This window comes from Camelus ferus, chromosome 27, assembly GCF_009834535.1.
Source record: "Camelus ferus isolate YT-003-E chromosome 27, BCGSAC_Cfer_1.0, whole genome shotgun sequence".
In the NCBI taxonomy this organism is placed as follows: Eukaryota; Metazoa; Chordata; class Mammalia; order Artiodactyla; family Camelidae; genus Camelus; species Camelus ferus.
This window is the reverse complement of record NC_045722.1, coordinates 25476792-25502213: the sequence shown is the minus strand read 5'-3', so window position 1 is coordinate 25502213 and position 25422 is coordinate 25476792. Positions and strand designations below refer to the sequence as shown.

General features: G+C 50.8%; 1 protein-coding gene across 5 annotated transcripts in view; it reads left to right on the top strand.

Annotated features, from left to right (window-relative positions):
* The window catches only part of ATP10A (ATPase phospholipid transporting 10A (putative)), a 158773-nt gene that overhangs the window by 53940 nt on the left and 79411 nt on the right, over positions 1 to 25422 (top strand). For 2 of the 5 annotated variants that reach the window (XM_032469264.1, XM_032469263.1), the window contains exon 2: positions 11338 to 11542. The exons of the other annotated variants lie outside the window; for them this stretch is intronic. In XM_032469264.1, coding sequence (XP_032325155.1) covers positions 11338 to 11542 — 205 coding nt within the window. The remainder of the gene's footprint in view (positions 1 to 11337; positions 11543 to 25422) is intronic. 5 annotated transcript variants of the gene reach the window in all.

Genomic DNA, 25422 nt, shown 5'->3' with positions numbered 1-25422 from the left:
GCTTGAAGTTGTATGTGACTCACAGGTGCCCTGCAGAGGCAGCAGCAGACACCACCCAGCATCACCCAGACTGCCTCTACTGGGGAGAGGGGGGGCACCAGCAGTGGAGCTGATTCAGCCCACCAGTGCAGTGGAGCCCACTGTCCTGGTGTGGACAAGGAGAAAGACAACTTGATTGCCCGAACGTAATAGAGAAACCCCAAGTACAAGATACTGTATGTGAGAATTGTAGAGTGGGTAATTAAGTTCGGTGGGAAAAGGATTACTTAATAATCTTTGTACAATTGGCATCTGGAGGAGACAGCGCTGTGCCCCTAGGTTGTACCATATAAAAATGAGTATCAGTTCGTTTGAACACTTAAATAGTGAAACAGAAAAGAACTCGGCACTCCCCTCCAAAAAACAGAGAAGCAACAGGGGCAGTTCAAGGGCACAGGGGACTTTCTTAGCCAAGCCTGGAAAATTCACACAGTTAACGATGTAAAATTTTTAAATTGATTAAAAATTTAAAAAAATTTAAAATTATTATATGGCAAAATACACCACAAGCAAACATTAAAAAAAAATTCTTTAGACAAAACTATTTTCAAGGTAAAAGAAAAGGGGGTTAATATTTTTAATCTAAAAGCTCTCACAAATTAAGTTGTCAGGAAGAAACCAAATAATACAACAGGAAAAAGAGGGGAAGGTAGGCAGTTAATTCCCAGAACAGGTTAAATGGGTGTCCGGTCTGCCTAGCAGACTGGCAGGGAGGTTTCAAAAAGAAAGAAAGAAGCAGCTATTGTTTGCAGAAACGAGGGGGCGGGCACTCAGATACCAATGGAGAAATATGGATTGTTGCAGCCTCTTGGGAAAAATTATTAAAAACACCAGACCTCTCCCAGCTTTAGGGCACCGCCTGAAAGAATGTGGCTTGTTCTGCCCTGTTTTGTGAGAATGTCCTACCAACCAGTGAATTAATATAGAAGAAATTACCTTGAAAACTCCAAAAAGTGCCCCCCGGAGTGTTTTGCACGCTTTACAAATGGGCAGTGTTGTTACTGGGATGTTGACTCTGACCCCCGTATTCATGTCTACTGAGATATTTTGAGACTGTCCCATGAAACTCAGAAAAGACTGCAGTACAAATAACTTGTCCAAAAAAATTGTTTTTTATTATGTTAAAACTCACTAAGAGGTTTCTAAGTGGTCTTGTTTTTTTAGGTATCATCTTGCTGTCACCAGCTAGTACATTTCCAGGGAAAAATTCACGTCTTCTGGGTATGCAGTGTGGCATTGTAGTGGATAATTGCATGGTCCCAGCATAGTCTGGTGTGGTCTGGGAAAGTCAGCCTCCAGTCTTCTTTCTAAAGGAGCCAGAGGCCCTTGCGATCAGGAGCAAGTTCTGTCAGCATCCTCTGACTTTGTAGCATTGGATTCTGAATCCATTATCCTGTCTCACCAAAGGAGCAGCTGTTTCAGTTTAGGGTGGAAAGAAGCCACGTTCTGGACATTACGCAACATACTTAGGTCGAGTTCCTGCTGCAGGTTTTGCCATTTCTGTTTCAGTGCTGAGTTCTCACCCATAGGATTTTTAAAATAAATTGGTCCTGGAAGCGTTTACTTAATAATTCACCTTCCAGAATGTTCATCCCGGGTGCTGGAAAGCAGTGGTTCTCGATCTGGGGCGATTTTGCAGAGGAGCTGCCGCACCTCTTGGGTGGAGGCCGGGTGCCGCCCAGATCCCGCCGTGCAGACGGCCCTCTGCGGAAAGAATGATCGGGCTCAGAACATCAGCAGTGCTGAGGCTGGGAAACTGCTTTCAAGCTACTGTCTTTCTCATTCTGGGCTTTGCATTTCTCTGCCTGTTGTGTAATGAGTGCACAGTAAATTTGGAGTCATTTCAGAGTCTCGATGGGTCTTCTTAAAGTGCTGTGAAATTTGTCCCCATCTCCGTATCTCTGTGTCTCTCTTCACTCCAGACACACTCCTTCATTTGTCCACGATCTGAATAACTGAATCCACAGAGGTTTTTCTTATCCCCAAGGCATCAGGCCTTGGCGCACTGATGATTCCATGAGATTCTTGGATCTCTGGCCGTGAACCTCACTGCATCCTGCTTCCTCGTTCCTTCCTTGGCTTAAAAAAGTCTTGTGCTGCTCGCCCCTTCATGGGCCAGAGTGCTTCACTCGTGAGCTTGGGAAGCCTCCATCGAGTCAGTTTGCATGTTTGGTTAATTCTCTGGTCTTTTCTTTTTCTTAAAAATGTATTTTGTGGACCCTTCTAGATGCTTTATGTTTAACCCGACCTCGACCTTGACCCGCTGGGAGGAGAAGAAACCGTGTTCAGCTGTCTGGCCTGTGAGACAGGGCGCGTCCCGATACTTCTGGCCAACTCTGTTTCTGTCGTAAATGAAGCACAACTTTCGTTGGAACAAGCCTTTCTCATCCAGGGGATATTTTACCAGCAGGAAGTGTGATAAACTGACAGGTGGACCAGAAGCAGTTAGATGTTTGGAAAGCGCTTTCTCTCCACAGGGATAATGTGTTCCGTGCCAGCGAGGTAGTGTAGGATGTGCTAACCATGTAATCTTATTTGCTGTAAGTACACATACATACGGCACATTCGGCACCACCCATCCAGTGCCCTGTTCATTTAACTGCTGTGAACAGTTACACCGTCTTTCTAAGTTAAGAAAACAAAATAGCAGCTCTTGCCCTAACGACCAACCAGGAATCAAAAGTAGGATGTAACTTGCTGTTCCTTTGTAGTGTTTCTCATTTTATTAGTCAAAATCCGACACTGGCTTCCAAAGTAAGAGTGGGGAGAAAATCACACACAGAAAAATGGAAAAGGAAGTCCCGATAGAGACGGTGACCCCACTCAATTGAGGGGTCCTTGTGGGCGGTCTGGTGCCCACTGGGAGGGTGGACAGGTCCCTTGGGACCAGAGCCGAGGCTGGGGTGGGGCCTCAGCTGGGTGCGAGGTCTGGCGGAGAGACCGAGGTTGTGCGGGCCTTCTCTGCGGAGCAGGACTGGAGGCTCGTAGTTCCGTCCTCCAGGAGTCCGGCCTTCCCTTCCGAGGTGCCGCTTAACTGCGGGTGTCTTACTTTGGTGAGACAGAGGCTTCTGACTCAACACGAGAGTGCTGGCCAGGTGCCGGGCGTCACCATTAACTCGGATCCTTCCAGAACCAGCAGCTTAGTACTGTTTGTAAATATTTTCCAGGGAGGGGTTTTTCAAGAAAGCTGGGCAGCTTTGCACAGAAGTGATGCCCACAGGGAGACATACTGTACTTGAAGATGGCCCTGTCGGTGCTATAGCCCATAACCTTGCCTCCAACAGTGTCAGGTGTGCCCTGCCCAAGGAGGGCGCTTGTCAGTGCTACCACCTCATCCCGAAGCCAGGAGAGTAAACCTCTGTCCGGCCGCAGTCACCGCCCGCCAGCTGTCCTTCAGCCCCAGAGGGCTCCAGCCCAGGTGGCTGCCGTGAGCATGGGGAGCCCATTTAGGGCACACTTCCCAGTTTGTAGCCAAGACCACAATTTGATGACTTCTAACCTTGGACATGGCCATGCTGGTTGGTTGCAAATAAGCAGGTGTTCTGGCGGATGGACTGAAATGTGTTATTCGGTGTTGGGGTCAAACACCGCCTGGGTCTGGAAGTGTCTGCCTTTCCACCTTTTTCAAGCATAGCAGTATGTTATTTTCAGGCCGCGCTGGTCCCTGGGCTGTATAATTGGCGAGGGAGAAAATGAGCTTTGGGCAGAGAATTTTGCCAAGTTGCCCTGCTGGGGCCGCCTCATCAGGTGTGCTTTCAAAGCCAGGCCTCCCCAGGGCTTCCCGGACCCCTCGTGGTGAACCGGTCCGGAGGGGGAGGAAGAATTCCCAGGAGTGTTTGGAAAGGGGACTGCGATCTTAACATCTGTGCCACGTTCAGTGTGCACCACCAAAGGTTGCAGCTCCGCCAAAAGGAAACGCAAACCCAGTGACTTGAGTGCACACGTTCCATGGCTGTTTTTCCAGATGTGTTCACTCGGCACTGAAAGGGAGAGGCATGGGGGTGTAGATACGGCCCCTGGACTCCTGCCCAGGCCACCTGTGCTAGTGGGAGGGGGTCGCATCTTTGTCCTGTGGACCCTGGGTTCCCAGGTCTGGGCTCTCACCCCGTACCCTCTGCCCCGCCCTCCTCCCCACCTTGACATCTCTCTCCCTCGTGGGCCCATCGGTGCTCACTGTCAGCGCTGTTTCTTCTAGCCAGCCAGCTCGCTCCCTGGTCATCGCAGTGACAGCGCCCACGGGCTGCGTCCTGTCTCCTCCACGTGTGAGCCCCCAGTGCCTGTCTTCATGTACCTTGGTCTTCATAGCTGGGGCATTTCCCACAAGCCACCCCACATGCCCCACCAGCACCCTACACTCAGCCTTGCTCACTACTCGACTCCGTTCATCCCACGGCAGATTCACTCCGGGGTGAGGTCAGTGGCTCCCACATTCCAGCCACCAGGGCTGGAGACCTGGGCGCATGTGTGCCTGTTCTCATCTCGTCCTTCTCAGTGCCCCGTCCATTAGTTGTCCAATCAGACGCCCACCACGCCTCTTCTTTCCTTCCTGCCTCTGTCTCTGAGTCCACGATCTCGTTTGCTCTGCCCACCCCTCAGCTCTGGTTTGGGCTCTGCCCTTCTAGCCTCTCCCTAATTTCCACTTTGGGGTGAGGGTGGGGATGGGTGAGGCTGAGATTTATTTTTCTTCCTTCTGGAGCTAAATTCGGTGCCTCTTCCAGGAGGTGCTCCCTGATCGCCTAGCGCCAAATCGTACGTGGAACACAAGTGAAGGAATTGTACTTTCATCTTTCATGCCTTGTTTTCAGGTAGATTTGCTCAAACCTTAAATGCTCTCCATCTCTTCTTTCTCTTTTTCACTCTTTCCTGCTCATTTGAACCCAAGACACACTCCTTTGTTGGTTGGTCTTGTTGGGGGAGAGACAAGTTTAAGGGCAAGAGAAATCAAGGGAGGTGAGTGAGATGCTCCTCCTTCCACCCCCCCCGCCCCCACGTCAGCACCTCAGGAGGGGGTGTGTCTGTCGTGAGGGGTTCCAGGTGTGGTTGTGAAAATAACTGTGCAATTGAGCTAAAGCCAGCATTCTTGGAACATGGGAAAGTATATGGTAAAATACGGCCACATTAAGATAACGTAAGGGTAAGAAAATCTAATGTGTATTCAAGATATAAGCATTTCAGACTTCTCATTCATTTCCTAAATTACCAAGAAATGGAAGAAGTGAGTGTCTCCAATGGCAAGATGCCCTGGGAAGGTGGCTCCTTGTGTGTGGCAGGGGCGTTTTATGAACACGTTTAGAAGTGTGAGCAGCCGGACACTTTGCTGCTGAACCCGAACGGCCATGTGACATCACAAGGCAGGAGTCACTTGCTGTGGGTGGAATCAGTAACGGGCGTGCGCCTTCCTCCCCCTCCTCCTGCCTTGAGCAGGGAGGACTCTTACAAGGGGATACTCTCTCTCGTGACGCCACGGACCAGGTTGGAGATAAGGACAGTGATGGTCCAATTATTGTGACTGTCATTGTACAAGGCGTGGCAGTGGGTCATCAGGGATGTTAACTGGTTTGTCAAATTTGGAACCTGTTGTCACCTTAAAAAGCAAAAAAGATGTTCCTTTGCTATTAGGGAGCATTGTAATCCAATAACCTAAATGCAGATCTATTTGGAAACAGCCCATTGAAGATGAAAGTACAGTTCGCTCAACTCCTGCAAGTGCCTTTAAAAAAAAGCATAAAACACTTTAAGTTTGTTTGGTTTTATGGAATAGATCGCACCTTCGCCACGTTGGAGGGATTTGTAAGTACGTTGTTGAAAACCTTCGGCCATTGCAGAGACACGTCCCGCGCTGGAGAGGGGTCAGGAGTGAGGCTAGTGGAGACTTGGATGCATTTCAAATAATAAATCATTAATAACATTTCTGAGCAGTAGTCCTTGACTCCTGCATTCATGAAGAGCTACATAAGAGTAACAGTGGTCTTCAGGCAAAAAACATGCTTGCCTTTTTTTCTTTTTTAACGGAGGTACGGGGGGATTGAACTCAGGACCTCATGTATGCTAAGCATGTGCTCTACCACTGAGCTGTACCCTCCCCACCAAAACAAAACAAAACAAGCTTTCAGCTGCGTAAAGTAATTCCTGTAAATTGCCTCAGTCAGCCATTACCTCTTATTGGAATTGTTTACCTAGTAACCTTAAAAACATAGCTGGTACAGTAGTTTGTCAGCCTTAACAAGTGACTGAAAACGACGAGTTAAAAGGATCTTAAAGCTTTGTTTAGCACTTCTCTTGAAATAAACTTTGTCACTAGTCCCACTAAAACTTCCTTCTGTCTTCACCCCTGCCTTGTGCTGTTTTGGACCAAAAAAGCTCGGATAAGAACTGCAGAGCTCAGCAGGACTAATTATAAATGTCAACGGGTTTTCCCAGAAGAGGAAAGCTAATCATAGAAACCTCTCATTGGCCTAAGAGCAGATCTTCGAAATGATCTGTTTAAACCCGCTTAACAGCTGAGCAGACAGCCGGCCGAGAGGTGAGGTGGTTAGCACAGAAACCTCAGTGGCCTTGCTTCCTTGGAAAAGACTCTCTTTTGCCTGTGGCCTCCTAATTCACCCCCGTTTTGAATCAGGACCCCTTTCAGCTTGGGCACCCCTCCCCCACCCTTTCCCTCCACCCCCACCCCCGTCTCAGAAAAATCAGTTTCCCACCAATGACCTTTGAACTCTTGGACGGACCCTCGGGGTCCGGCCCCTTGGTCCCCTGAGCAGGGCGCTGGGTTGATCGGCAGGGCGGATGTCATTCCCGTGAAGGGCGCGTGCCCCACGCCTGTCGTTTATGATGCGGTCCGTATTTCAGAACTGCACGCTTTCAGGTTTCCCACTGTGAGTGGGGTGTTCGTGCCCCCTGATGAGCTTCCGCTCTGTGTCGAGAGAGACTCGGGCCTGGATTTTAACCAGCCTTGCTCCGCCTTCTTTCCTCAAGAGGTGTCTTCTGTCGGATGTGCCTGTGATGGAGCCGCCGGGCGGGGGGCCGCGCCTGGCTCCCACTTCTGTGCAGAAGGTGGGAGCAGCGTGTGTCCATTTGCGATTGCTGTGGGACTTGTTCCGCCAAACTCAGCAGCTGGAAGCAACCCAGATGTGCGCTGTCACCCTTGCCGGGAGCCAGGACCAGGGGGTGCCAGCGCGGGCTGGCCGGGGCTCTCTGCCCGGGGTGGCCCCGGCTGCGGTCCCGGTGTTGGCCAAGGCTCAGTTCTCTTCTGGACTCATTCGGGTTCTTGCTGGAGTTTGGCTCCAGGGGTGGGGGGGCCTGTGAGACCCCGGGCTCTTGCTGGCTGATGGCCAGGACCACTGTCAGCCCCGGGCCCTGGTCACGTGGCCCCTCCACTGCTCTCTGCTTGTCCGTGTCTGACTTGCTGTCTCTGGCTTAGGCCCCGTTTACTGGGCTCCTGTGGCTCCGTCAGGCCCCTACCTGCTGACCAACTCATCGTCCATGCCACCTGCAGGAGTCACTCCTGTGTATGCTCAGCCCCTGCCTCACTCGGGGGGCTGGCAGGGGCATGCACACCAGGGCTGGGGATCTGGGGGCTGTTTCTCAGGATCCTGCCCCCACAGCAGGTGACACCTGTCCTGAGGAGGAAGATCACGTGGGCAAACGAAACAGCGCCACTTCCTAAACCTGCTGTAACAAATACCTGGTACTGATGGGGCGATTTTACACCTTGTGCCTCGGACCCAGTGGCCCCTAGAGGGGGGCTGCACCTGCCTGACTGGAGAGTTTGCAGGGAGCCTGTGGGGTGACACGCACTCCGGAGACTTGTCCTGTGGGGAGGGAGGGTCATCTGTCCTGTCCACCCTGAACTGCCTCCACTGTGGCCTGGGGCAATAGGAGGCAGTCCTAAGCCGTTCACCTGCTGCTTCTAAAAGTCTGTAAAGGAGCGTTCTTAGGGGGCCACTGTTAAAGTCCAGTCCTGTGTCAGTGGGGTTTATGTCTGTCTTCTCTGCGGTGCTTCTCCCGTGCACAGATGTGGGGGCGGACCCAGGCCCTGGAAGAGTCTCCCTGTGCAGTGCTCGTCTGTCACCTCCACTACCCCCCGTTTTCCGTCCCTGCGGCCTGGGGACCACCCCTTCCAGCAGGAGTCAGGGGAATTGAAGTTATTAGCTGCTAGTCTGCTCTGGCCGTCAGAACAGAGCACCCCAGACTGGGCGGCTGGCATCACAGAAGTTTATTATCTCTCAGTCTGGAGGCTGCAAGTCCAAGATCACGGCGCCGACGGGACTGGTGTCTCCTGAAGCCTTTCTCCTTGGCTCCTCTGATGGCCGTCTTCCCACCGTGTCCTCACGCGGTGGTTTCTCTGTGCACACACATCCCTGGTGTGTCTTCCTCTTCTTAGAAGGACTCCAGTCCCATTGGATCAGGACCCCACCCTGTGATCTCATTTCTTCTTAATCACCCCTTTGAAGACCGTATGTCCAAACACAGTTGCTGGGGAAAAATAAACATACCTTCCCGCATGGAAAGGAAGGCTACTGATGTGTAATATGTTAAATGTAATGTATCTAGTATACACGTACATATGCACACATGGAATATGATATACATAAACTATACAATATATATTATTAAAGAATGTATACAACATACATACAATAAAAGTGGATAAGAGTAATGCGGGCAGGGACGTGGCCAGGAGATCCAGGGTCTAGACTCAGTGCTGGGCGCTCCAGCTGGAACAGTCTGGGGCTTTGATGAGAAATCTTTGGTCTGTCTGTTGAGGCGAGGAAGGGGTTCTGGGATGCTGTTCTTTCTCAATGAATTCCTGATTCTGGGTTTTAAGGGTCCTGCCACTTTGAGAGTTCCTGGGAGCTATAGGGCCTTTTCCTTGAAGGCATCCTGAGCTGCTCTGCATCTGCTTCCTTTGCTTTCTGTGACTGGGGTGGGTCCTCCACCCTGAGGTCTTCTCATCCTTCGCTCCGTGTTTCCAGGCTCAAGTTTGTCCACCAGAGTGACTGTTTGAAAAACGTTCTCTGCTCTGGTGGGCAAACTCATGTCCTAAGATTTCAAGGCAGATGGAAACTGACCTTATTTGTGATGAGTTCTGTAAATGGAATGTCGTTAAGATAAACTGAACCCAGACAGTCTCTCTCCCCCACCTCCCCCGGCCCCGTGGACAGCCTCTGCCTGTCCCACAGGGCCAGCGTGGGAACACCGGTCTCCTGACAGCTCGGGTCACACCGCAGCCTCTTCAGCTCATTCCCAGCATGCGCGTGCCACCTCTGCGACTGCACAGCGATGTAGCTTTTGGAAATGTCTGGAAAGGATGAACCCTTTTGAATTCCTCTGTGGTTATGGAGCTAACAGTCACAATGATGTAAAGTCAAGGTCTGACCTTTAGAAAAGGAGATAGGACCATGGTTAAGTCGGTATTCCGTCTGTCAGTTGTCAAGGTTCTCCATCTGTCCCCTGGAAAAGGGTCAGACCGGGACAGGGAGCGAGCAGCTGCCCTGGGGCGGGGGCCGGTGGGACTTGTCACAACTGGAGAACGTTTCCCTTGAAAAGCACCCTGGCCTTGCAGGGAGTTGCAAAAGTACCTTTGTGCTCACCTTGGAGGCTGGAGTCTGCAGCCCCCCTGGGGCACTCACTAGTGCTTTGGTCTTTCCTGGCATGCATTTTGGAGGACAGAACTGTGTCTAATTTATCTTTGTTGGCTCTGTAGCCACCACACGACGGTGGATCTTGAATTAGAGGAGCATGAGAAAATAGAGGCTGACAATGGAAGGGGCTACTTCTGTCTTCAGCATCTGGGGCAGCTGATGGCTGGGAGCCCCGGGAAGTTTGCCACGGGTTCCCCTAAATCCACAGCGTGGAATAGATAGAGGTCTGACACTCTTAGGCCTTCTCGCTTAAAGCTTGAGGTTCGGTCCCACCTTGAGACCCAGACTCGCTGCTGAATCGCGCTCTGGGAGCACAGGTGAGGGGGTCGTTTTATGAGACGGGATGCAGTGGGAAGGTGATGGCAGAAGTGGAAGGTGCTTTAAGGCTTTTTATCTTCCTCAGTGTAGCCCAGAGGATTGTTTGATGCGGATTCCGTATATAGCATGTCATGTTGCGATGAAGTCTTGTTCCTCTGCTTACTTATAAAAGTGGACAAAACTGCCTCCTACGAACTCTTAAAAAAAACCTTTGTAGGATCAATTAGCCCATTTTTCCAGAGTGAAAAAACAATCTAAAGAGTAAATTTACACATGATGTTTTTATCCTGTTAATAAATAGTGACTGCTGAGTGTTGGAAGCTGACTGGTGGGCACTCTTCTGAGTGAATGTCTACTTTATCTTGGGTGACATGGAGAGGATGCATCTGCTCTGGTCTCCACTCTGTAGATGGGGACAGTGAGATGGACAGAGGTCCTACTCTCTGTCCCCATGGATTTGTGTATTATAGGGACCTTGCAAAAGTGAAATCATACAATATTTGGCCCATTGTAAGTGGCTTAATGCACTTGGCATAATGTCCTCAGAGTTCGTTCATGTTGTCACATGTGTCAGAATTTCCTTCCTTTTCATGGCTGAGTAATATTCCACTGTGTGGCCATAAGACACTGTTGCTTATCCATTCATCTGTCATTGGGCATTGGGGTCATTTCCACCTTTGAACTATGGTGAACATGGGTGTGCAAATATGTCTTCAAGTCTCTGCTTTTAATTCTTCAGGGTATATACCGAGGCGTGGAAATCTTAACCATTTTAAAGTGGACAAGTCAGTGGTACTGAGTGTGTTCAGTGCTGTGCAACCATCGTCACTACCTAGTTCCAGAACATTTTTTTCTTCAATAGACTTTATTTCTTTAGAGCGGTTTCAGGACTTAGTTCCAGAACATTTTAATCGCCCCAAATGGAAACTTGTACACAGTAAGAAGTTTCTCTCCATCGCCCCTCCCCCTAGGCCCAGGCAACCACTAACCCACCTTCTATCCTTGTGATTTGTCTGTTCTAGATATTTCATATAATTGGAGTTACACTGTATGTAACTCTGGCCTTTAGGAAGCTTTTTTGAAAAAAACAACGTCCATTTGTTTTTTTGTTTGTTTGTTTGTTTGTTTGTTGAACCCAGGACCTCATGCATGCTAAGCATGCGCTCTACCACTGAGCTATCCCCACCCCCCAGGAATCTTTTTAAAACACTTTTTATTATGGAAATTTTCAACTTACTAGAAAGTGGCACAGATTGCTCAAGGAGCTCTGCGCGCCCGTCACCCAGATCTGGCCTCGCTCGCCCCTCCCAGCCTTGTTAACAGGCCGTCTCCTTACCAGGGAGGAAAAGCAGTACGTGCACCGACACTGGAAGGAGGTCCGCGTGGGAGACTTCGTGCGTCTTCGCTGCAATGAGATCATCCCCGCGGACATTCTGCTGCTCTCCTCCAGTGACCCCGACGGGCTGTGCCACATCGAGACTGCCAACCTGGATGGAGAGACCAACCTGAAACGGCGCCAGGTGGTCCGAGGCTTCTCTGAGCTCGTAAGTGACCTGGCGCGTCTGCGTGGGCTTCCCGGGCCGGTCCTCCAGGCGTTAGAGCGCCTGCGTGCCTTCCATCATGCCAGGTGGATTTTCCCAGTGGGTGAGTGTGGGTCTGAGGGTCTGAGAGGACCCCAGCCTGCCCAAGCCCATAACCGGCCTCTACAGCTGTAGGAACCAGGGACTGGCTTTTATGACTCTGGTTTCCACTGTACATGCCTTCGACTTAGAGTCCCTTTAAGGTTCCCAGGAACACTTAGGGCCAGCTGACTGTTCGCATGTACCCAGCTGTCTCTCTAGTTGGCTAAATGGCAACACAGAAGTGAAGGACCTGACCCCCAGGTGTGGCTCAGGAGTCTTTCTCCTCCAGGATGTTTCTGAGTTCAGCATCACAGACTGAGTTTAGAGGAGCACCAGCCACTGCTCAGAAATGCACAGACTGTGAGGAGTCAGGAGGGAAGCAGCTGTCCGAACACCTGTCCTCACCAATAGCCTTGTGGCTGGAAAGTCCAGACCCTGCCAGGGGTTTCCAACCTCTGTCACCCTCCAAGTCTGTGCAGAGGATGCCGAGGAGCAAACTCTGGGGCACAGAGGGGAGCATGAACCCTCAGGGATCACAGCGTATCTGGAAGGGCCAGCCCATACCTCGGTTCTCCTGTCTCAGTCATGCTGGGGGGTCTGGCCATCACCACAAACTGGAGGAAGCTTTAAGGGGGGCCCAGGGAAGTGAGCTCCTGAGTTTCAGGAGGGAAGCACTGGGCAGCCTCTTCCTCCATCCCACAGTGTGTGTCAGTCAGTGGCCCACATTGGAGATTCCTGCTCTGCCATCACGCCCTCCACGTGAGCTCCTGAGGAGAACCAGGCCTTAGAATCAGGACTGGGGGGCTCCTGGGGCAGCTGGCTGGTTTTATAGCCTGGGGGTGTCCCCAGGGCAGTACTGGCATTTGAGGATAGGGTGTTCCTTAGGTAGGATTGTTGCCTCCTGCTATGAGTGTCCATGCAGTTGACTCTTGGTCACCGTGACAGCCAAGGTACCTCTGCACACTTGCAGAGGGCCTGGCGGCATTCCCCAACTCTGGGGCTCCCGCCTGGCCTCGGCTGGCGGGACTTTCTGAGCCTGAGGCTCACCCACCTTCTCTAGAGTGGCCCGAACTTTCACTGGCATCTGGCTTGTTCTGCCCTCCCTTCCATCTACCATCATGATCTCCTCATTTAATTCTCCTCTTTATTATTATATTATTTTTTAATTCTTTTTTGTTTTGGGGGGAGGAGTTAATTACATTTATTTATTTTTTTAGAGGAGGTACTGGGGATTGAACCCATGACCTCGTCCATACTAAGCATGCGCTCTACCACTCGAGCCATGCCCTCTGCCCCCTAATTCTCCTCTTGTGTCAAGTCTGTTTTTGTGAGCTGCCTCCAGTCTTTCTTGGAATCAAGCAAAACATACCTAAATACTAAAAATCTTATTTTTAGAAAATGAGGTGCTGTCCTCCCAGATCAGGAGAGTTGGTGACAGTGCTTATTAGGGACCCTCGAGGCCCAGCGCTAGTGTATCCGGCAAGTTCCAGCTTCTGCACTGGTTGTGCTCCAGGGTTTGGTCATCTAAACCTGCCTTGTGCTGCCCCTCGCCCCCCAGGACCCGTGTGCATGTTCCCTGAGGTCCCTCTACCCCCAGGCTTTCTCCCCCAGACCCCCAGAGTTCCTGAGTTCCTCAGCCTTCTCCAGGGCACAGCCCAGCGTGGGGACAGACCTGAGATCAGTAGGGGTGCTTTTGGAAGGAGGCAAGCGGTGACCACGCAGGCTTGGGCTCCAGCTTGGAGGAGCGGCCAGTGTGTGCGGACGGTGCCTCTTACATAAACGGATGCATTCGAAGGTCTGATGGGCGAAACATCAGACGTGCTGGAGGATCTGGGCAAGCTGCGGACCGGAGAGCAGAGTGGACCTGTTTGGGTGGCGGGTGGGGCAAGGCCATGTGGGTACATCTCCTTGGTCAGCTCTCAGGAACAACTTCCTTTTTCCCTACTTTCTAATTTTCTCAACTGCTGAACCCAGTCATATCTAAAAGCCTCCTCCACCCACTTTTTTCCCCAAACAAGAGCTGGAACACTTTACAGCTCGGTGGTGCTTTATAGAAACATGCTGTTTGTAAGATGGATGTTTGAAATTCCAGGGTGGCTGCAGACAGACATGTCCTGCATTCAGGGGCCAGAGGAAGTAAATGGATCTGAGCCGTAACTTAGTCAAAATGGCCAAAATTAAGAACCACAACAATTTTGATTTAAAAAAAAAAAAGCTTCTTTATCAGCACCCAAATTCTTCAATAGTCCCTACTATTGGTATAATTTTTTCACTTTCTGTTTTTCCCCCTGTCTTTCGCTAACATCCCAAGGCATTTTTCTGGTCCCTGAATTCTTGTTCATGCATTACTGTTCTGAAATATGTGAAAATAAAGATGGAAAATCTTTTATTTTCTGACTGCAACATTACCACGCCAGGAACATTTCAGTCCTCTGTGTTGAGGTGGGTTTTTCGTGGATGGAGGGCCAGCTGGTGTCTTGGGTGAAGAATGGATTCCTGTTGAATTCACAGTAACACGGTGCCATGTAGATGAATGGGCAGTTGGGAGTGGTGACCCCAGGAGAACTTAAATTAGAGGTGATTTGCGAAATTTAGGTGAAAAATAAGAGGACCCTGACATCAGTGCGGGTGGGGACTGAGTGCATCTGTCAGGGTCCAGTGAGGAGGCAGAAGCCACACGTGACTCAGGGCAAGTTGGGTGTGCAGATCTCCTGGTTGGGGACCGCACTGAAGAAGTAAAGTGACTCTGCAGAGCACAGAGGAACTCATGGAGGGAACAGCTGTGGCCCTGGGGCTGAGACAGCGGCCAGCGAAGAGGGCTCCGAGCCTGAGTCTCATTCTCACAGCCAAGGGCATGGCTGTCCATCATGGGAGGGCAGAAAAGCTACCAAGGGGCTGTGCCAGCAGAAGGCAGCCCTCGCGGGGGTAGGGGAGCCAGCCACCGGGAGGTGCTGGGCCCAGAACTTTCAAGATGCTGGGCAGTTGCGGCTGGAACCGGGCACTGGGGATGCCACCTTCTGTGTGTGGCTCCAGCCACTCCACTGGGCAAAGGCTGGGTGGTGGCGCTCTCGACAGTGGCCCCTCGGAGACTAGGCTTGTGCATGTGGGGGATTCAGGAGCGGGTGCAGGGAGCAGCAGCCTGGGCTGGGGTCCGAGGCTGAGCCTCAGGGCCCTGGTTCCCCTGAGCTGAGAGTTGGAGAGAGCTCGTGCAGGTTCAGTCCTGGAGGACAAGTTCACTGACCGCCCACCTGGCGGCCAGCCCCTTCCTCCAGCACCCACGGCCGACTGCCCACCTTCTCGAGTTTCCAAAGTCGTTCATGAAGTGCTTCTTTGTGGAAGGATGCTAAGAAGGAGGGAGGTGGTCCACATGCTGTGGGGTCTGGTAATCTAAGGCAGTGGGACCAACACCTGGAGGACCCAGGCCGGCTCACCAGCAAACGCCCAGTTCTGAGGCACGAGAGAATCCCAGCAGGGGACTGGCTTTGGAAAGTGCCCTTTGAGAGGCCTAGGGAGGAGCTCAGAAAGAGGGCTTAAATTGTACTCTGAGGGCTCGGATGGGAGGGCTTGGGTGCCCGGGAGGTATTCCAGGCAGTGACCCAGGTCAGAAGATGCCTCAGAGGTGCAAATAGGATTGCGTTTCATGAAGAGTATTGGACAGACTGTACAGAATTGAGGGCCTGGAAGCACAGTGTCGGGGGTGGTGGGGGATGCATGGCCTCCCCAGAACCCTGCGTTCAAGGTCAAGGCCCTGAGACATCTTCAGTCCCCTAGCCATATTGCTCTTAGAAGGAAACTTAGATATTGGGGCTTCAAAATAAACACTTGACTGAAAAGCTGAAGTCAGATTGGCTTTATCCAAGAAATAAGAGGAACCCCAGTACTGAACATAAGCCATCACAGTAACGAGTCACATTCGTTCCAGCTTCCTGGGGGCCAGGCCGTGTCCTGCTTCCCACATTCACAGGGGTGCAAACCATTGCCAGTCATAGTTTTAAACAGAAATTATGAGGTAATGATTATCGTACCCTTTTATTTATTTATTTTTCCGTTTTTAAAACATTGAAGTATACTCAGTTTACAACATTGTATCTGTTTCTGGTGCACAGCATAATGTTTCAGTCGTACATGTACATACATCCTTTTCATATTCTTTTTCAGTATAGGTTACTACAAGATACTGGATATAGTTCTTTGTGCTGTACAATGTAAACTTGTTTATCTGTTTTATATATAGTGGTTTGTATCTGCAAATCCCAAACTCCTAATTTATACCTGCCTTTCCCCTTTGGTAACCATGAGTTTGTTTTCTCATGACTCACAGAGTCTGTGAGTCGTTCTGTGTCTTGTAAATACGTTCACTTGTGTCTTTTTTTAGATTCCACATATGAGTGATGTCATATGGTCTTGTACCCTTTTATAGAAGAGCAGCAGAAAGGGAAGTCAGGAAGTTCTGTCAAGGCCCCCTTCCCCCACCCCTTGAATCGAAGGGGAATCTGGAGTCCCCCGGGTTTGGCAGCTTTTGAGGTGGCAGGATGGGGAGGTTCCCACCGCCTGATCCTTTCTGGTGCCCTGGGCATCCTGTCGCCTCACCACACACAGACCTGCAGCTGCGCCCAGGAAGCCACATGCATTCAGCCTCTGTACAGGTTGACGTTTCTGGTTCCTCTGTAACATCCGCACAGTCATTTCTGCAGAATTTGGAGTTCCCTAGGCTGATAAATTTTTTTTCATTTCTATATTTTTTTATTGAAGTATAGTCGGTTTACAATGTTGTGTTAATTTCTGGTGTACAGCATAGTGATTCAAATATATCTATATATCTATATCTATATCTATATATATATTCCTTTTCATATTCTTTTTCATTATAGGCTATTTCAAGGTATTGAATATAGTTCCCTGTGCTATACTGTGGGACTCTGCTGTTTATCCTAGGTTGATAATTTTATATAAAGATCATTTTTTTCCCCTGAAACTCATTTTGTGATTATTTTAACAAGTATTTACTGAGTACTTACTAAGCTTCAAATGCCATTCTAGGCACCGGTCAAAACAGGCAAACTTCCTTCCCCTCATAGTGTTATGTGGCATGTAAGTAAGTAAATTAAGCAGAGATGGACTTAGAGGTACGTGCTGAGGATGAAGCAGAAACAGGGACCCGACGTGTCGGGTGGTGTTGGAGTTTCTAATGGGCCGGGGGGCCGGAGGGCAGTTAGGGAGCCCAGCCCTGAGGCCGTGCAAGCCATGTTAGTGTCAGGGCGGAGCCGCCCAGGAGGCAGCTTCTATGTGGGTTAATTTACTAGGGAAAAAATGTTCCTCCAGTTTGTCTGTTGGATGGATCCAACCCCAGCTCCACCCACGGGGCCATCTGTTTCCCGCAGTTTGGAGTGGGGATTGTAAGACTTGCAGGAAGAGCTGAAACCACAATCCTGCCAAAGCTAGCTCCTCCCAGGCGTGTGTGGGTGTGTGCACATGTGTGTGCCTGTGGGCCTGGTGCCTGTCCTGATGACATTAGGATGGAAATTTCCTAGGCTGGAAAAAGTCTGAGCAGCACTATTTTACAAGATGTACCTGCTGTCCAGACTGGCACGGATCCTAAGACAGTGACATGGCTTTTCCTCCACTTTGCACATTCTTCTAAATGCTGCTCAGGCAGTGACAGAGGGTTTCCTTTATGAGGGAGTCAGTCCCCACCCTGCCCCAGTTCCCTGACAGAATTCAAGATGCTTAGAAGAATGACTTTAAAATTCCATACATGTAGGAGACAAAATTAATATTTTTTTGGTTTCTACCTACTCACGCTCCCCAAATGATCTCCACCACAGGAAATCTAGGTGGGGAAAAGGTGGTTTGCAAGATAGATAGTTCTTGGACCAAAGTTTCTTTTTCCTTAAGCTTTTTGAGTAGTCTTTAAATTAGCTACAGTCTCTGCTGTGGGATTGAAGAAGGAAACCATTTGTCATCTAAGTGGAAAACAAAGACAGCTGGCTGGGTGTGTTAATTGCATCAGTTAATATCAAGCCTTGACAGAAAGATTCATGGTTGTCTTTTACATATAAGTTACACTGTGGAACATTTTCTTTCTTTTTCTTTAATTCTTATTTTTTGTTGTAGTTGATTTACAATGTTAGTTTCAGGTGTACAGCAAAGCAGTTCAGACACATACACACACACACACACACGTGTATTTTCAGATTCTTTTCCATTACAGCTCATTACAAGAAATTGAATATAGTTCCCTGTGCTATACAGAGGTCCTTGTTGTTTATCTGTTTTATATATAGTAGTGTGTATCTACTAATCCCAAACTCCTAATCTATCCCTTCCACCACCACCCCTCACCCCTGCTGCCCCCAACCTCCCTACTTCCCTCCTGCTAGCCACAGTTTGTTTTCTATGTCCATGAGTCTATTTCTGGTTTGTAAATAAAAAATATTTTTTTAAATTCCACATATAAGCTACACCATATGATATTTGTCTTTCTCTGTCTGACTTACTCCACTTAACATGATAATCTCCCAAGTCCATCCGCATTGCTGCAAATGACATTATTTCATTCTTTTTATGGCTGAGTAATATTCCATTTGTGTGTGTATATATGTGTGTGTGTGTGTGTGTGTGTGTGTGTACACACATACCACATCTTCTTTATCCAGTCATCTGTTGATGGACATTTAGGTTGTTTCCATGTTTTGGCTGTTGTAAATAGTGCTGCTGTGAAAACTGGGGTATGTATATCTTTTCAAGTTGGAGTTTTCTCTGGATATGTACCCAAGAGTGGGACTGTTTCATTCTCAAATTTAACAGTCACATACTTTTGTTAAAGGATATTAAATAGGTTAACAGGAAAGACTATAGGAAAGAAAATTACTTTGAGAATCCAGTAACTATATTTGGACTAAAATTTTTATTCTAGCAAGTGTGAATATACAAAGCATTTCAGTTAGGTGGGTAATATAATTATCTGAGACATAACCGTGTCTTATAATATCAACTGTGTTTACTTCATGGTGAATATAAATTTGGTAGTGTAATAAGATGCTTTGTTTTCTAATCCTGGTGACTTTGTCATGGATTCTTTGTCTTGAACCTGTGATCTAGCAAAGCAGCACCTACAGAGAGTAAAGCACTGTAATCTTAAGGAAAACAACTAAATGCCATGCAATTGATAATATTAGGCTTACCTGAAAAATTCATCCTAAAAGATCTATTTACCATATGGGTAAACTTGAACATTGTGTGTGTGTGTGTGTGTGTGTGTGTGTGTGCATTTAACTCCATGTTTTTTGTGTGGTTGGAAGTGGTCATTTTTTATTCTAGGAAAAAGACGACCAAAGCAATAAGAGGTTTTTGGTTTTGTTTTTTCTTTTTAATTAGAGGAGGGAGGGGTAATTAGGTATTTATTTATTTATTTATTTAAATGGAGGGACTGGGGATTGAACTCAGAACCTCATGCATGCTAAGCACGTGCTCTACCATTGAGCTATACCCTCCCCTCTGAGGTTTTTGTTCCATTTATGGTGGTATACAGTGTTTTTTTTTTCCTTTGTATTTGCAGTGTAATGAAAAAAGAATTTAACCAAATTCCAACTTCTCTAGACATAGTTGAATTGCATCAGGATTTGCAGAAGGTTTGAGGCTCTGTGTGTGTGTGTTTCTGGAAGAGGAATTTCTTTACCAGTAGAAAGAGCTGGTAACGGGAGATCTGTCCAGTTGGCCGCAAGTTCCTCCTCACAAGTGGGTATGGGTGTGTGTGTGAGGGCGTGCCTGTGTGTGCCCACGTGTGAGTGTGTGCACAGGCAGGTAGGGGTGTGTGTGTGTGCGTGCGTGTGCGCAAGTGTATGTCCCAAAGAATAAAACGAAATGAGCTAAGTGTGCTCCAGTTACCACTTTGTCCTATTTTGGGGGAGAGGATAAATATTCTTTAATGTTCTAGAAGCAGATTGAGCTCTTCCTGGGGCATCTAAAATTTGCAGTCTGGTTGTTGAACTGCTTCTGTTCACTGCCTGCGTTAGGTGATGGTGCCCAGGTAGTCCGGTCTCTGTGCTGTCAACCCTGGGACACTTTCTTCTTTGATGGGGCGTCTGTGCCTGGGGTTGGGTCGCTTCCCTTTGTTTTGAGAGCAGAGCCCCCAACATGAGGAAGGTCCCTGTTTCTACAACACAAGACCAGTGGCCACAGCATTTGAATTTTTCGAGTTAGCCTCGTTTTGTTTCTGCGTGTATGAGAATCTAGTTCCCCACTTCACCAAGCATCACTGGGGAAGTTATGGAAAGCCTTTGGCTTGTGTGAGTTCCTGCAGTGGACGGCAGTGCTTGCTTCTTGTTTCGGCCTGAGTGCTTCTTGGAGTCTCACCTCTCTGCCGGTGAGACCAAAGCAGGGCTCTGTCTCCACACCTGCGCTGTCATCATGGTGTCCGCGGGGACCAGTCCTGATGTGGGAATTTCTCTCTGTGGGGAGCGAGAGCTATACCGCTGGGCACGCTGTTACCTGCTCAGGTGTGGATGAAACCGTGGCCCCAACGTCTAAATTGGGTACTAAACCATACTGAAATGCGTTCTGGTCTTTTTCACCAGTGGTAACGGATAATCCACGCTGTGAAAGGTGTCGGGACGTGACTCATCGTCCCCAATGGGAGTGTTTTCCCAGCTGAGCTCAGGCTGGGACACGTTTCTGTGGTGTGTTGGTTTCCAGTGAAGCCACTTGTGGTCATAGATCTGTCAAGATGCCATCCTCCCCTCCTCCTTGGAAAAGGGTGACACTGCCTGTGACTGCAGGGCTTCCCCTCTGGTTCCAGAGAGTTGCCGCTGAGATGCGTCTGCAGGGGGCTTGTAAGTTAAGAATGGGGCCAAAGCTGAAAGGTCGTTCTTTATCACACACACACAGACACACCAGACTTGCCTGAACAGAAATATCCACCTGAGATCCTTGTGTCTTTGAGAGAAAGAAAAGGAAAAAAGTAGTTCTCACTCATTTGTGACTTTGCAGCAGATCCTGCCCGTTGGCTGAAAGCGAGCCCTTTCGCTGGGGTGGTGACGAAGGCCAGCTTCAAAGGCCTGTAGATCTAGGTTTGTTTTGGAAGGAACTTCAAATGGCCGGTTTGGTCATCCGGCCTTTATCAGAAGTTCTGGAGCCCTGAGCATCAGGCAGGAAATCTTGTGAGGACAGACTGTGCGAGGTTGACACCAGGACAGACGGAGCGGTGGCGTTGCCCCTCAGCCCAGGGGGACCAGGCGGCCCTGGGGACCCTCTTCCCAGACTCCTCCAGGGAGCAACGTGACCATTGCTGTTAAATGTTCAGGGTGAGGAAGGCTGGGCTGGGTGAATCCACAGCCATGGTAAATTCTGGAAGAAACGAACAACTGAGAGTATGTCTGCAAATAAAAACTGTATTAATCATTAACACCACGAGAGGACAGAAACCCTTTCTCTTAAACACTCTCCTTTTGTAATATTGAGAGAAACGCTTTCAGCTATTGGCTAAAATCTTCTTTGGATCTTGGAGCTTCCTTCAAGGAAGATGTCACTTCCAGTGGATGTGATGTCTTGTGTTTTTCCTGTTCATTTTATAAGATAAAAAGAATTTCAGGACTTGTTTTCTTTACACCGGAGTAAAGAGAGAGCTCTTCTGGGTCATTTTGGGAAAACAAGGCCTGGACCTGCGGGCAGAGCGTGGCCCTCTTTGGGGCAACCGGGGTGAGAGGCGGGGGCCCCCTGCGGTCACACTGCCACACCTGGCCGGGCTGGGCTTCCTGTCCGGCTTGGACTGTGTGCTTCTGATTCCACTCCTGTGATTGCAGGGAGTAGGAAACGTTTGCTTTTATTCTGAATAGAAGAAGCTACTTTTCCCCTGGTTACACCTTTCACAAAGAAGTCCACAGTTAATGGCATCACGCTGCTGTGGCAGGAACTGGTGGCCTGGGTACCCCTTCCGTGTGTCACCCATCCCAGGACTCAGGAGGCCCTCGGACCCTCCCCTCCCTGCTTCCCCTCCCCCATGGTCGTGGCCAGTCCTCCCACTGCGTCCTGTTCATGGTCGGGTCATTTCCCGGCCACTGCAGCCCAGCACTTGGAGTTACCACTGACCCGACCCTCCCTCTTGGCGTCAGAGGACCTGCCCCAGTCCTGTAGTTCTGCAGCACAAGGCCTGGGACCCTGCCTGGGAGGCAGCCCCCCCACCAAGTGCCACCTCAACTGGGGACACCCATGGCCCTTCTGTGCACCCGTCCAGGCTGGCGCATCAGATTTGTCCTGAATACGTGACTCTGAAAGGTCCTGTCTCGGGAGAGCATCTCCTCTTCCCTCCCGGGGAGTGTTCAGAACTTTGAGAGCTTGCCCGGGGCGGTGGTCTCCACACCAGCCCTTAACCACTTAGCAGTACTTACTAGTAAGGTTGATCTGAGCTTGCCCTGGAGAGGCATGGGGCCCCCTGGGGCCAGCCCCCAGCATTTTGCCTCCCTTGGTGTGGGGTGGGCAGGCAGGGATGTTCCAGGGTCCCTGTGGGGCTGAGGACAACTGCCCTGAATTGAGGACAGCTGCCTTCCTGTTTTACAAATAAGGTGGCCCAAGGCCCAGCGAGAGGAGGTGGCTCACCCGGATGCACGGCCCACCCCTGCAGCATCCCCTCCTGCTCCTTCGCTGCTCCAGCTCCCGGGCCACCCTGCAGGGGCGCTTGGTCCGTGCTCCCCGGGAGAGCATCCCCCGTGGCTCCTCGTGGACCCTCCCCGAGGGGCCTGCAGTGGGTCCCCGCAGCGCCTCCCCGCCCCCATCCCTGCAATCGGCCCTGGGCGCTGTTGCGGCAACTGCTCAAAGCACGTCCAGTCACTGCTCTCATCTTGTGCTCTGGCTCCGAAGTCTGCAGCGGCGGCGGGCACTTGACCGCAGTCAAGTTAAGGGCTAGCTCCCCAGGCCGGAACGGGCACAGAGGAAACTGATTACTGTCCAAAAATCTGACTGTGATGTGCTGTGTAGCAGAACGGCCTGGTCTAAAGAAACTGCTGATGCCAAGAAGCCAGGCAGGGTAGAATGCGTAATGCGTGTTTGTCTGCACACGTCTGTCTGTCTCTCTATATATACACACATGGATATACATAAAGTAGATAAGGATATATACGTGCACACGTGTATCTGTGGGTTCCACTTAAGATGTGATTTGCTGGGAGAATTCCACTGGTTTGAAGTGCTGGCTTGGTTGTTTCTGGGGCCTTCGGGCTGTGCGCCTCACTGGGCCACGGCCCTCGCCTCTGGCTCCGTCCCAGGAGGCCCTGCTGAGCATGGGCGCTGTGCAGTCCAGCAGACGCTGAGCTCCGGTGATCTGGGGCTGGATGGAGGCTCCATTTCTGATGGGGCTGGGGTGCCCTGGTTGGTCAGCCAGGGTGACAAGGGACCCAGGGGCGGCGGCGGGCAGACGAGCCGACCCCCTTGGCCCCTGGCATGTCCCGAGCAGGCTTCTGCTCTCAGACAGCAGGGACAGGAAACAGGTGCACTGGGCAGGGTGGCCCTGGGGCTCCTCCATCACTGTGCCCACCACAGCGCTGCGCTTGGGCTTTTAAATGAGCGTGACAGCCGTCACCGTCAGCGGTCTGGCCACGATGCGGAGGGAGAGCTGAGCCCTTGCCCTCTTTGCTGTCTGCCCTTCTTGAGAGGGGGAACTGAGAGGGTGGCCTCCCCACCCCACACACACGCAGGGTGGCGGGCTCTCCAGGTTGTGCCGATGAGGAAACACAAGACGGAGGCTCTGAAAGGCTCCTCCGCTGTTCTCAGATTTACTAAGCACTTTGCCCGCAGGCACCGTGATCAGAACAGAAAACATCCTTCCTGTCCTCAAGGAACCAGGGGTTAAGTGATCTGAGCCGTTTAGTAAAGCAGAGCCGGATTCAAACTGCAGCCTGCCTAGAGCAGCAGGAGGGACTCAGCCCAGCCTCCGGGCTCCCCGGCACCGCCCCCCACAAACCCTGCTCTCACCCTCTAGGGTTGGGGGGCATGCCCGGGCCTGCGGTTCCTCTGTGAGTGTCAGCCCAGCCTGCCTGGTTCCCTCCAAGACTTTCTAAGAAAAACCCAATTAGAGTAGAGGCTGGCAGAGCTGGGGTGGGGCTGACTTCATGCTCAGTCCACACGGAGTGGGAATAAAGCTGACCTTCTGTGGTCCCCAATGGGGCGTCTGGCCTCCTGCCTTCCCAGCTTCCCAACCAACCCTGCCTTGCTGGTGGCCGGCTCTCCTCCCTCTCCTTGCCGACTCAGAGGAGAGCCCAGTTTTTAGGATGGGCCACGGTCACTGCAGGGGCCCCAGGGAGGAAGATGCTAAGATGCTGGTGGACAGTTGAGGGTCCAAGAAGGAGGCCCGCGTGGGCTTGGTCACCGCACTTGAAGACGGGGGCCTCAGGAGAGCACCGTGGAGAGCAGGCTTTGGGTTCTGCACCCACTGGCTTGTGACCCAGGAGGGTCATGTGACCTTTTGGACCTCAGTTTCAACATCTGCAAGACAGGAACAGTGACAGAGGGTCTCCTCTCCTGGCAGGCTCAGCAGGGGCACCTCTGCCCTTGTCTTTGCCCCCTTGCTGTGCAGGAGAGCCTAAAAATAAACACAAGAGTTCTGTCCGAAGTGGGAGGCGTAGCCTGGGGCTCAGTGAGTCCAGGGAGGTAACAGAGCAGCTGGAGAGAGCTGGAGGGTTCGCTGCTAGTCAGGAACTGGGCAGGGTTCTGGGGAGGAGGAGGCTGTGGCGTGGGGTGCCAGTCTGCAGGTGTGGGCCGCTGGGTCAGCACCTTTAACCTGTGTCTGAAAATTAAGTGCATAACCTGTAAGTTGAGAGTTACGTTTTATTTGGCAGACTTTCTGTGGACTTGAGCCTGGAGGCGGCCTCTCAGGTCGCTCTAAGAGACTGCTCCAAAGCGGCAAGGTAGAAGCCAGGATATGTAGGAATTTTTGCAACAAAGGCCAGGTAGTTGGAACATCAGAAGATCACTTTTAATTAAAGAAAACCAGACATCTCAAGTTAAGGAATTTAGTGCTTTTCTAAGTATTGGAAGGTGCAAAGGTCTGGGCTCATTGAAATCATTCCTTTGAGACACACCTAGCTGTCTTGGGCCAGTGTCCTGTTCTTTTTCCATCTTGAGTCCCCTCAAGGGGCACTGTTGGGGGTGGCAGCAGAGGCTGGGCTGCCTGCTTGTCTGCATCCTGAGTTCCTCCGCTGTCAGGGGTGGGGGTGGCAGCTGATGACTTGATGGCCACAGCATCCTCTGTTCACTGATATGGCTGGCAGTGTTTTTCATTTACACCTGCCTCCCCCAGTGCAAGAGCAGTGGAGCAAGTTGGGACAGAACCAGCACCCTGAGGGGTCTGCTCCTTGACTCAACCGCTGGGCAAGGGTCCGAGCTTCAGAGGGAAAGTCCTGGTCTTTAGAGGGAACCCTTTTGTCACTGTTGCGGCTGTTGGCAAGAGTTCCAAAGAGGACGGGAGGATGCTGGCTTGACGTGCCGGGGACCATTAGCCAGGAGCGGGGGCCGTGGTGCTGAGCTCAGCAGGCACGACGCCCCACAGCGCAGGTGCCAACTCCACGAGCAGACTCCATGGAGTCTCCGGAGTGCTCTGGAGATGCTCCACCTCAAACCAAAAGGCCAGGCTTGCATGGCGAAAACAACAGAGAAGCGAACCTTAATTTATGTTCCTCCTCACAAGCGTCCACTGCGCCCCGCAGAGTCATCCCCTGCAGCCAGCAGGGCTGGAGCCGTGAGCTCCTGGCACACGCGAAACCGAGGGCAGGGCTCAACAGGTTTCTAGCGTCAAGGTCATCTTTGGCGATGAC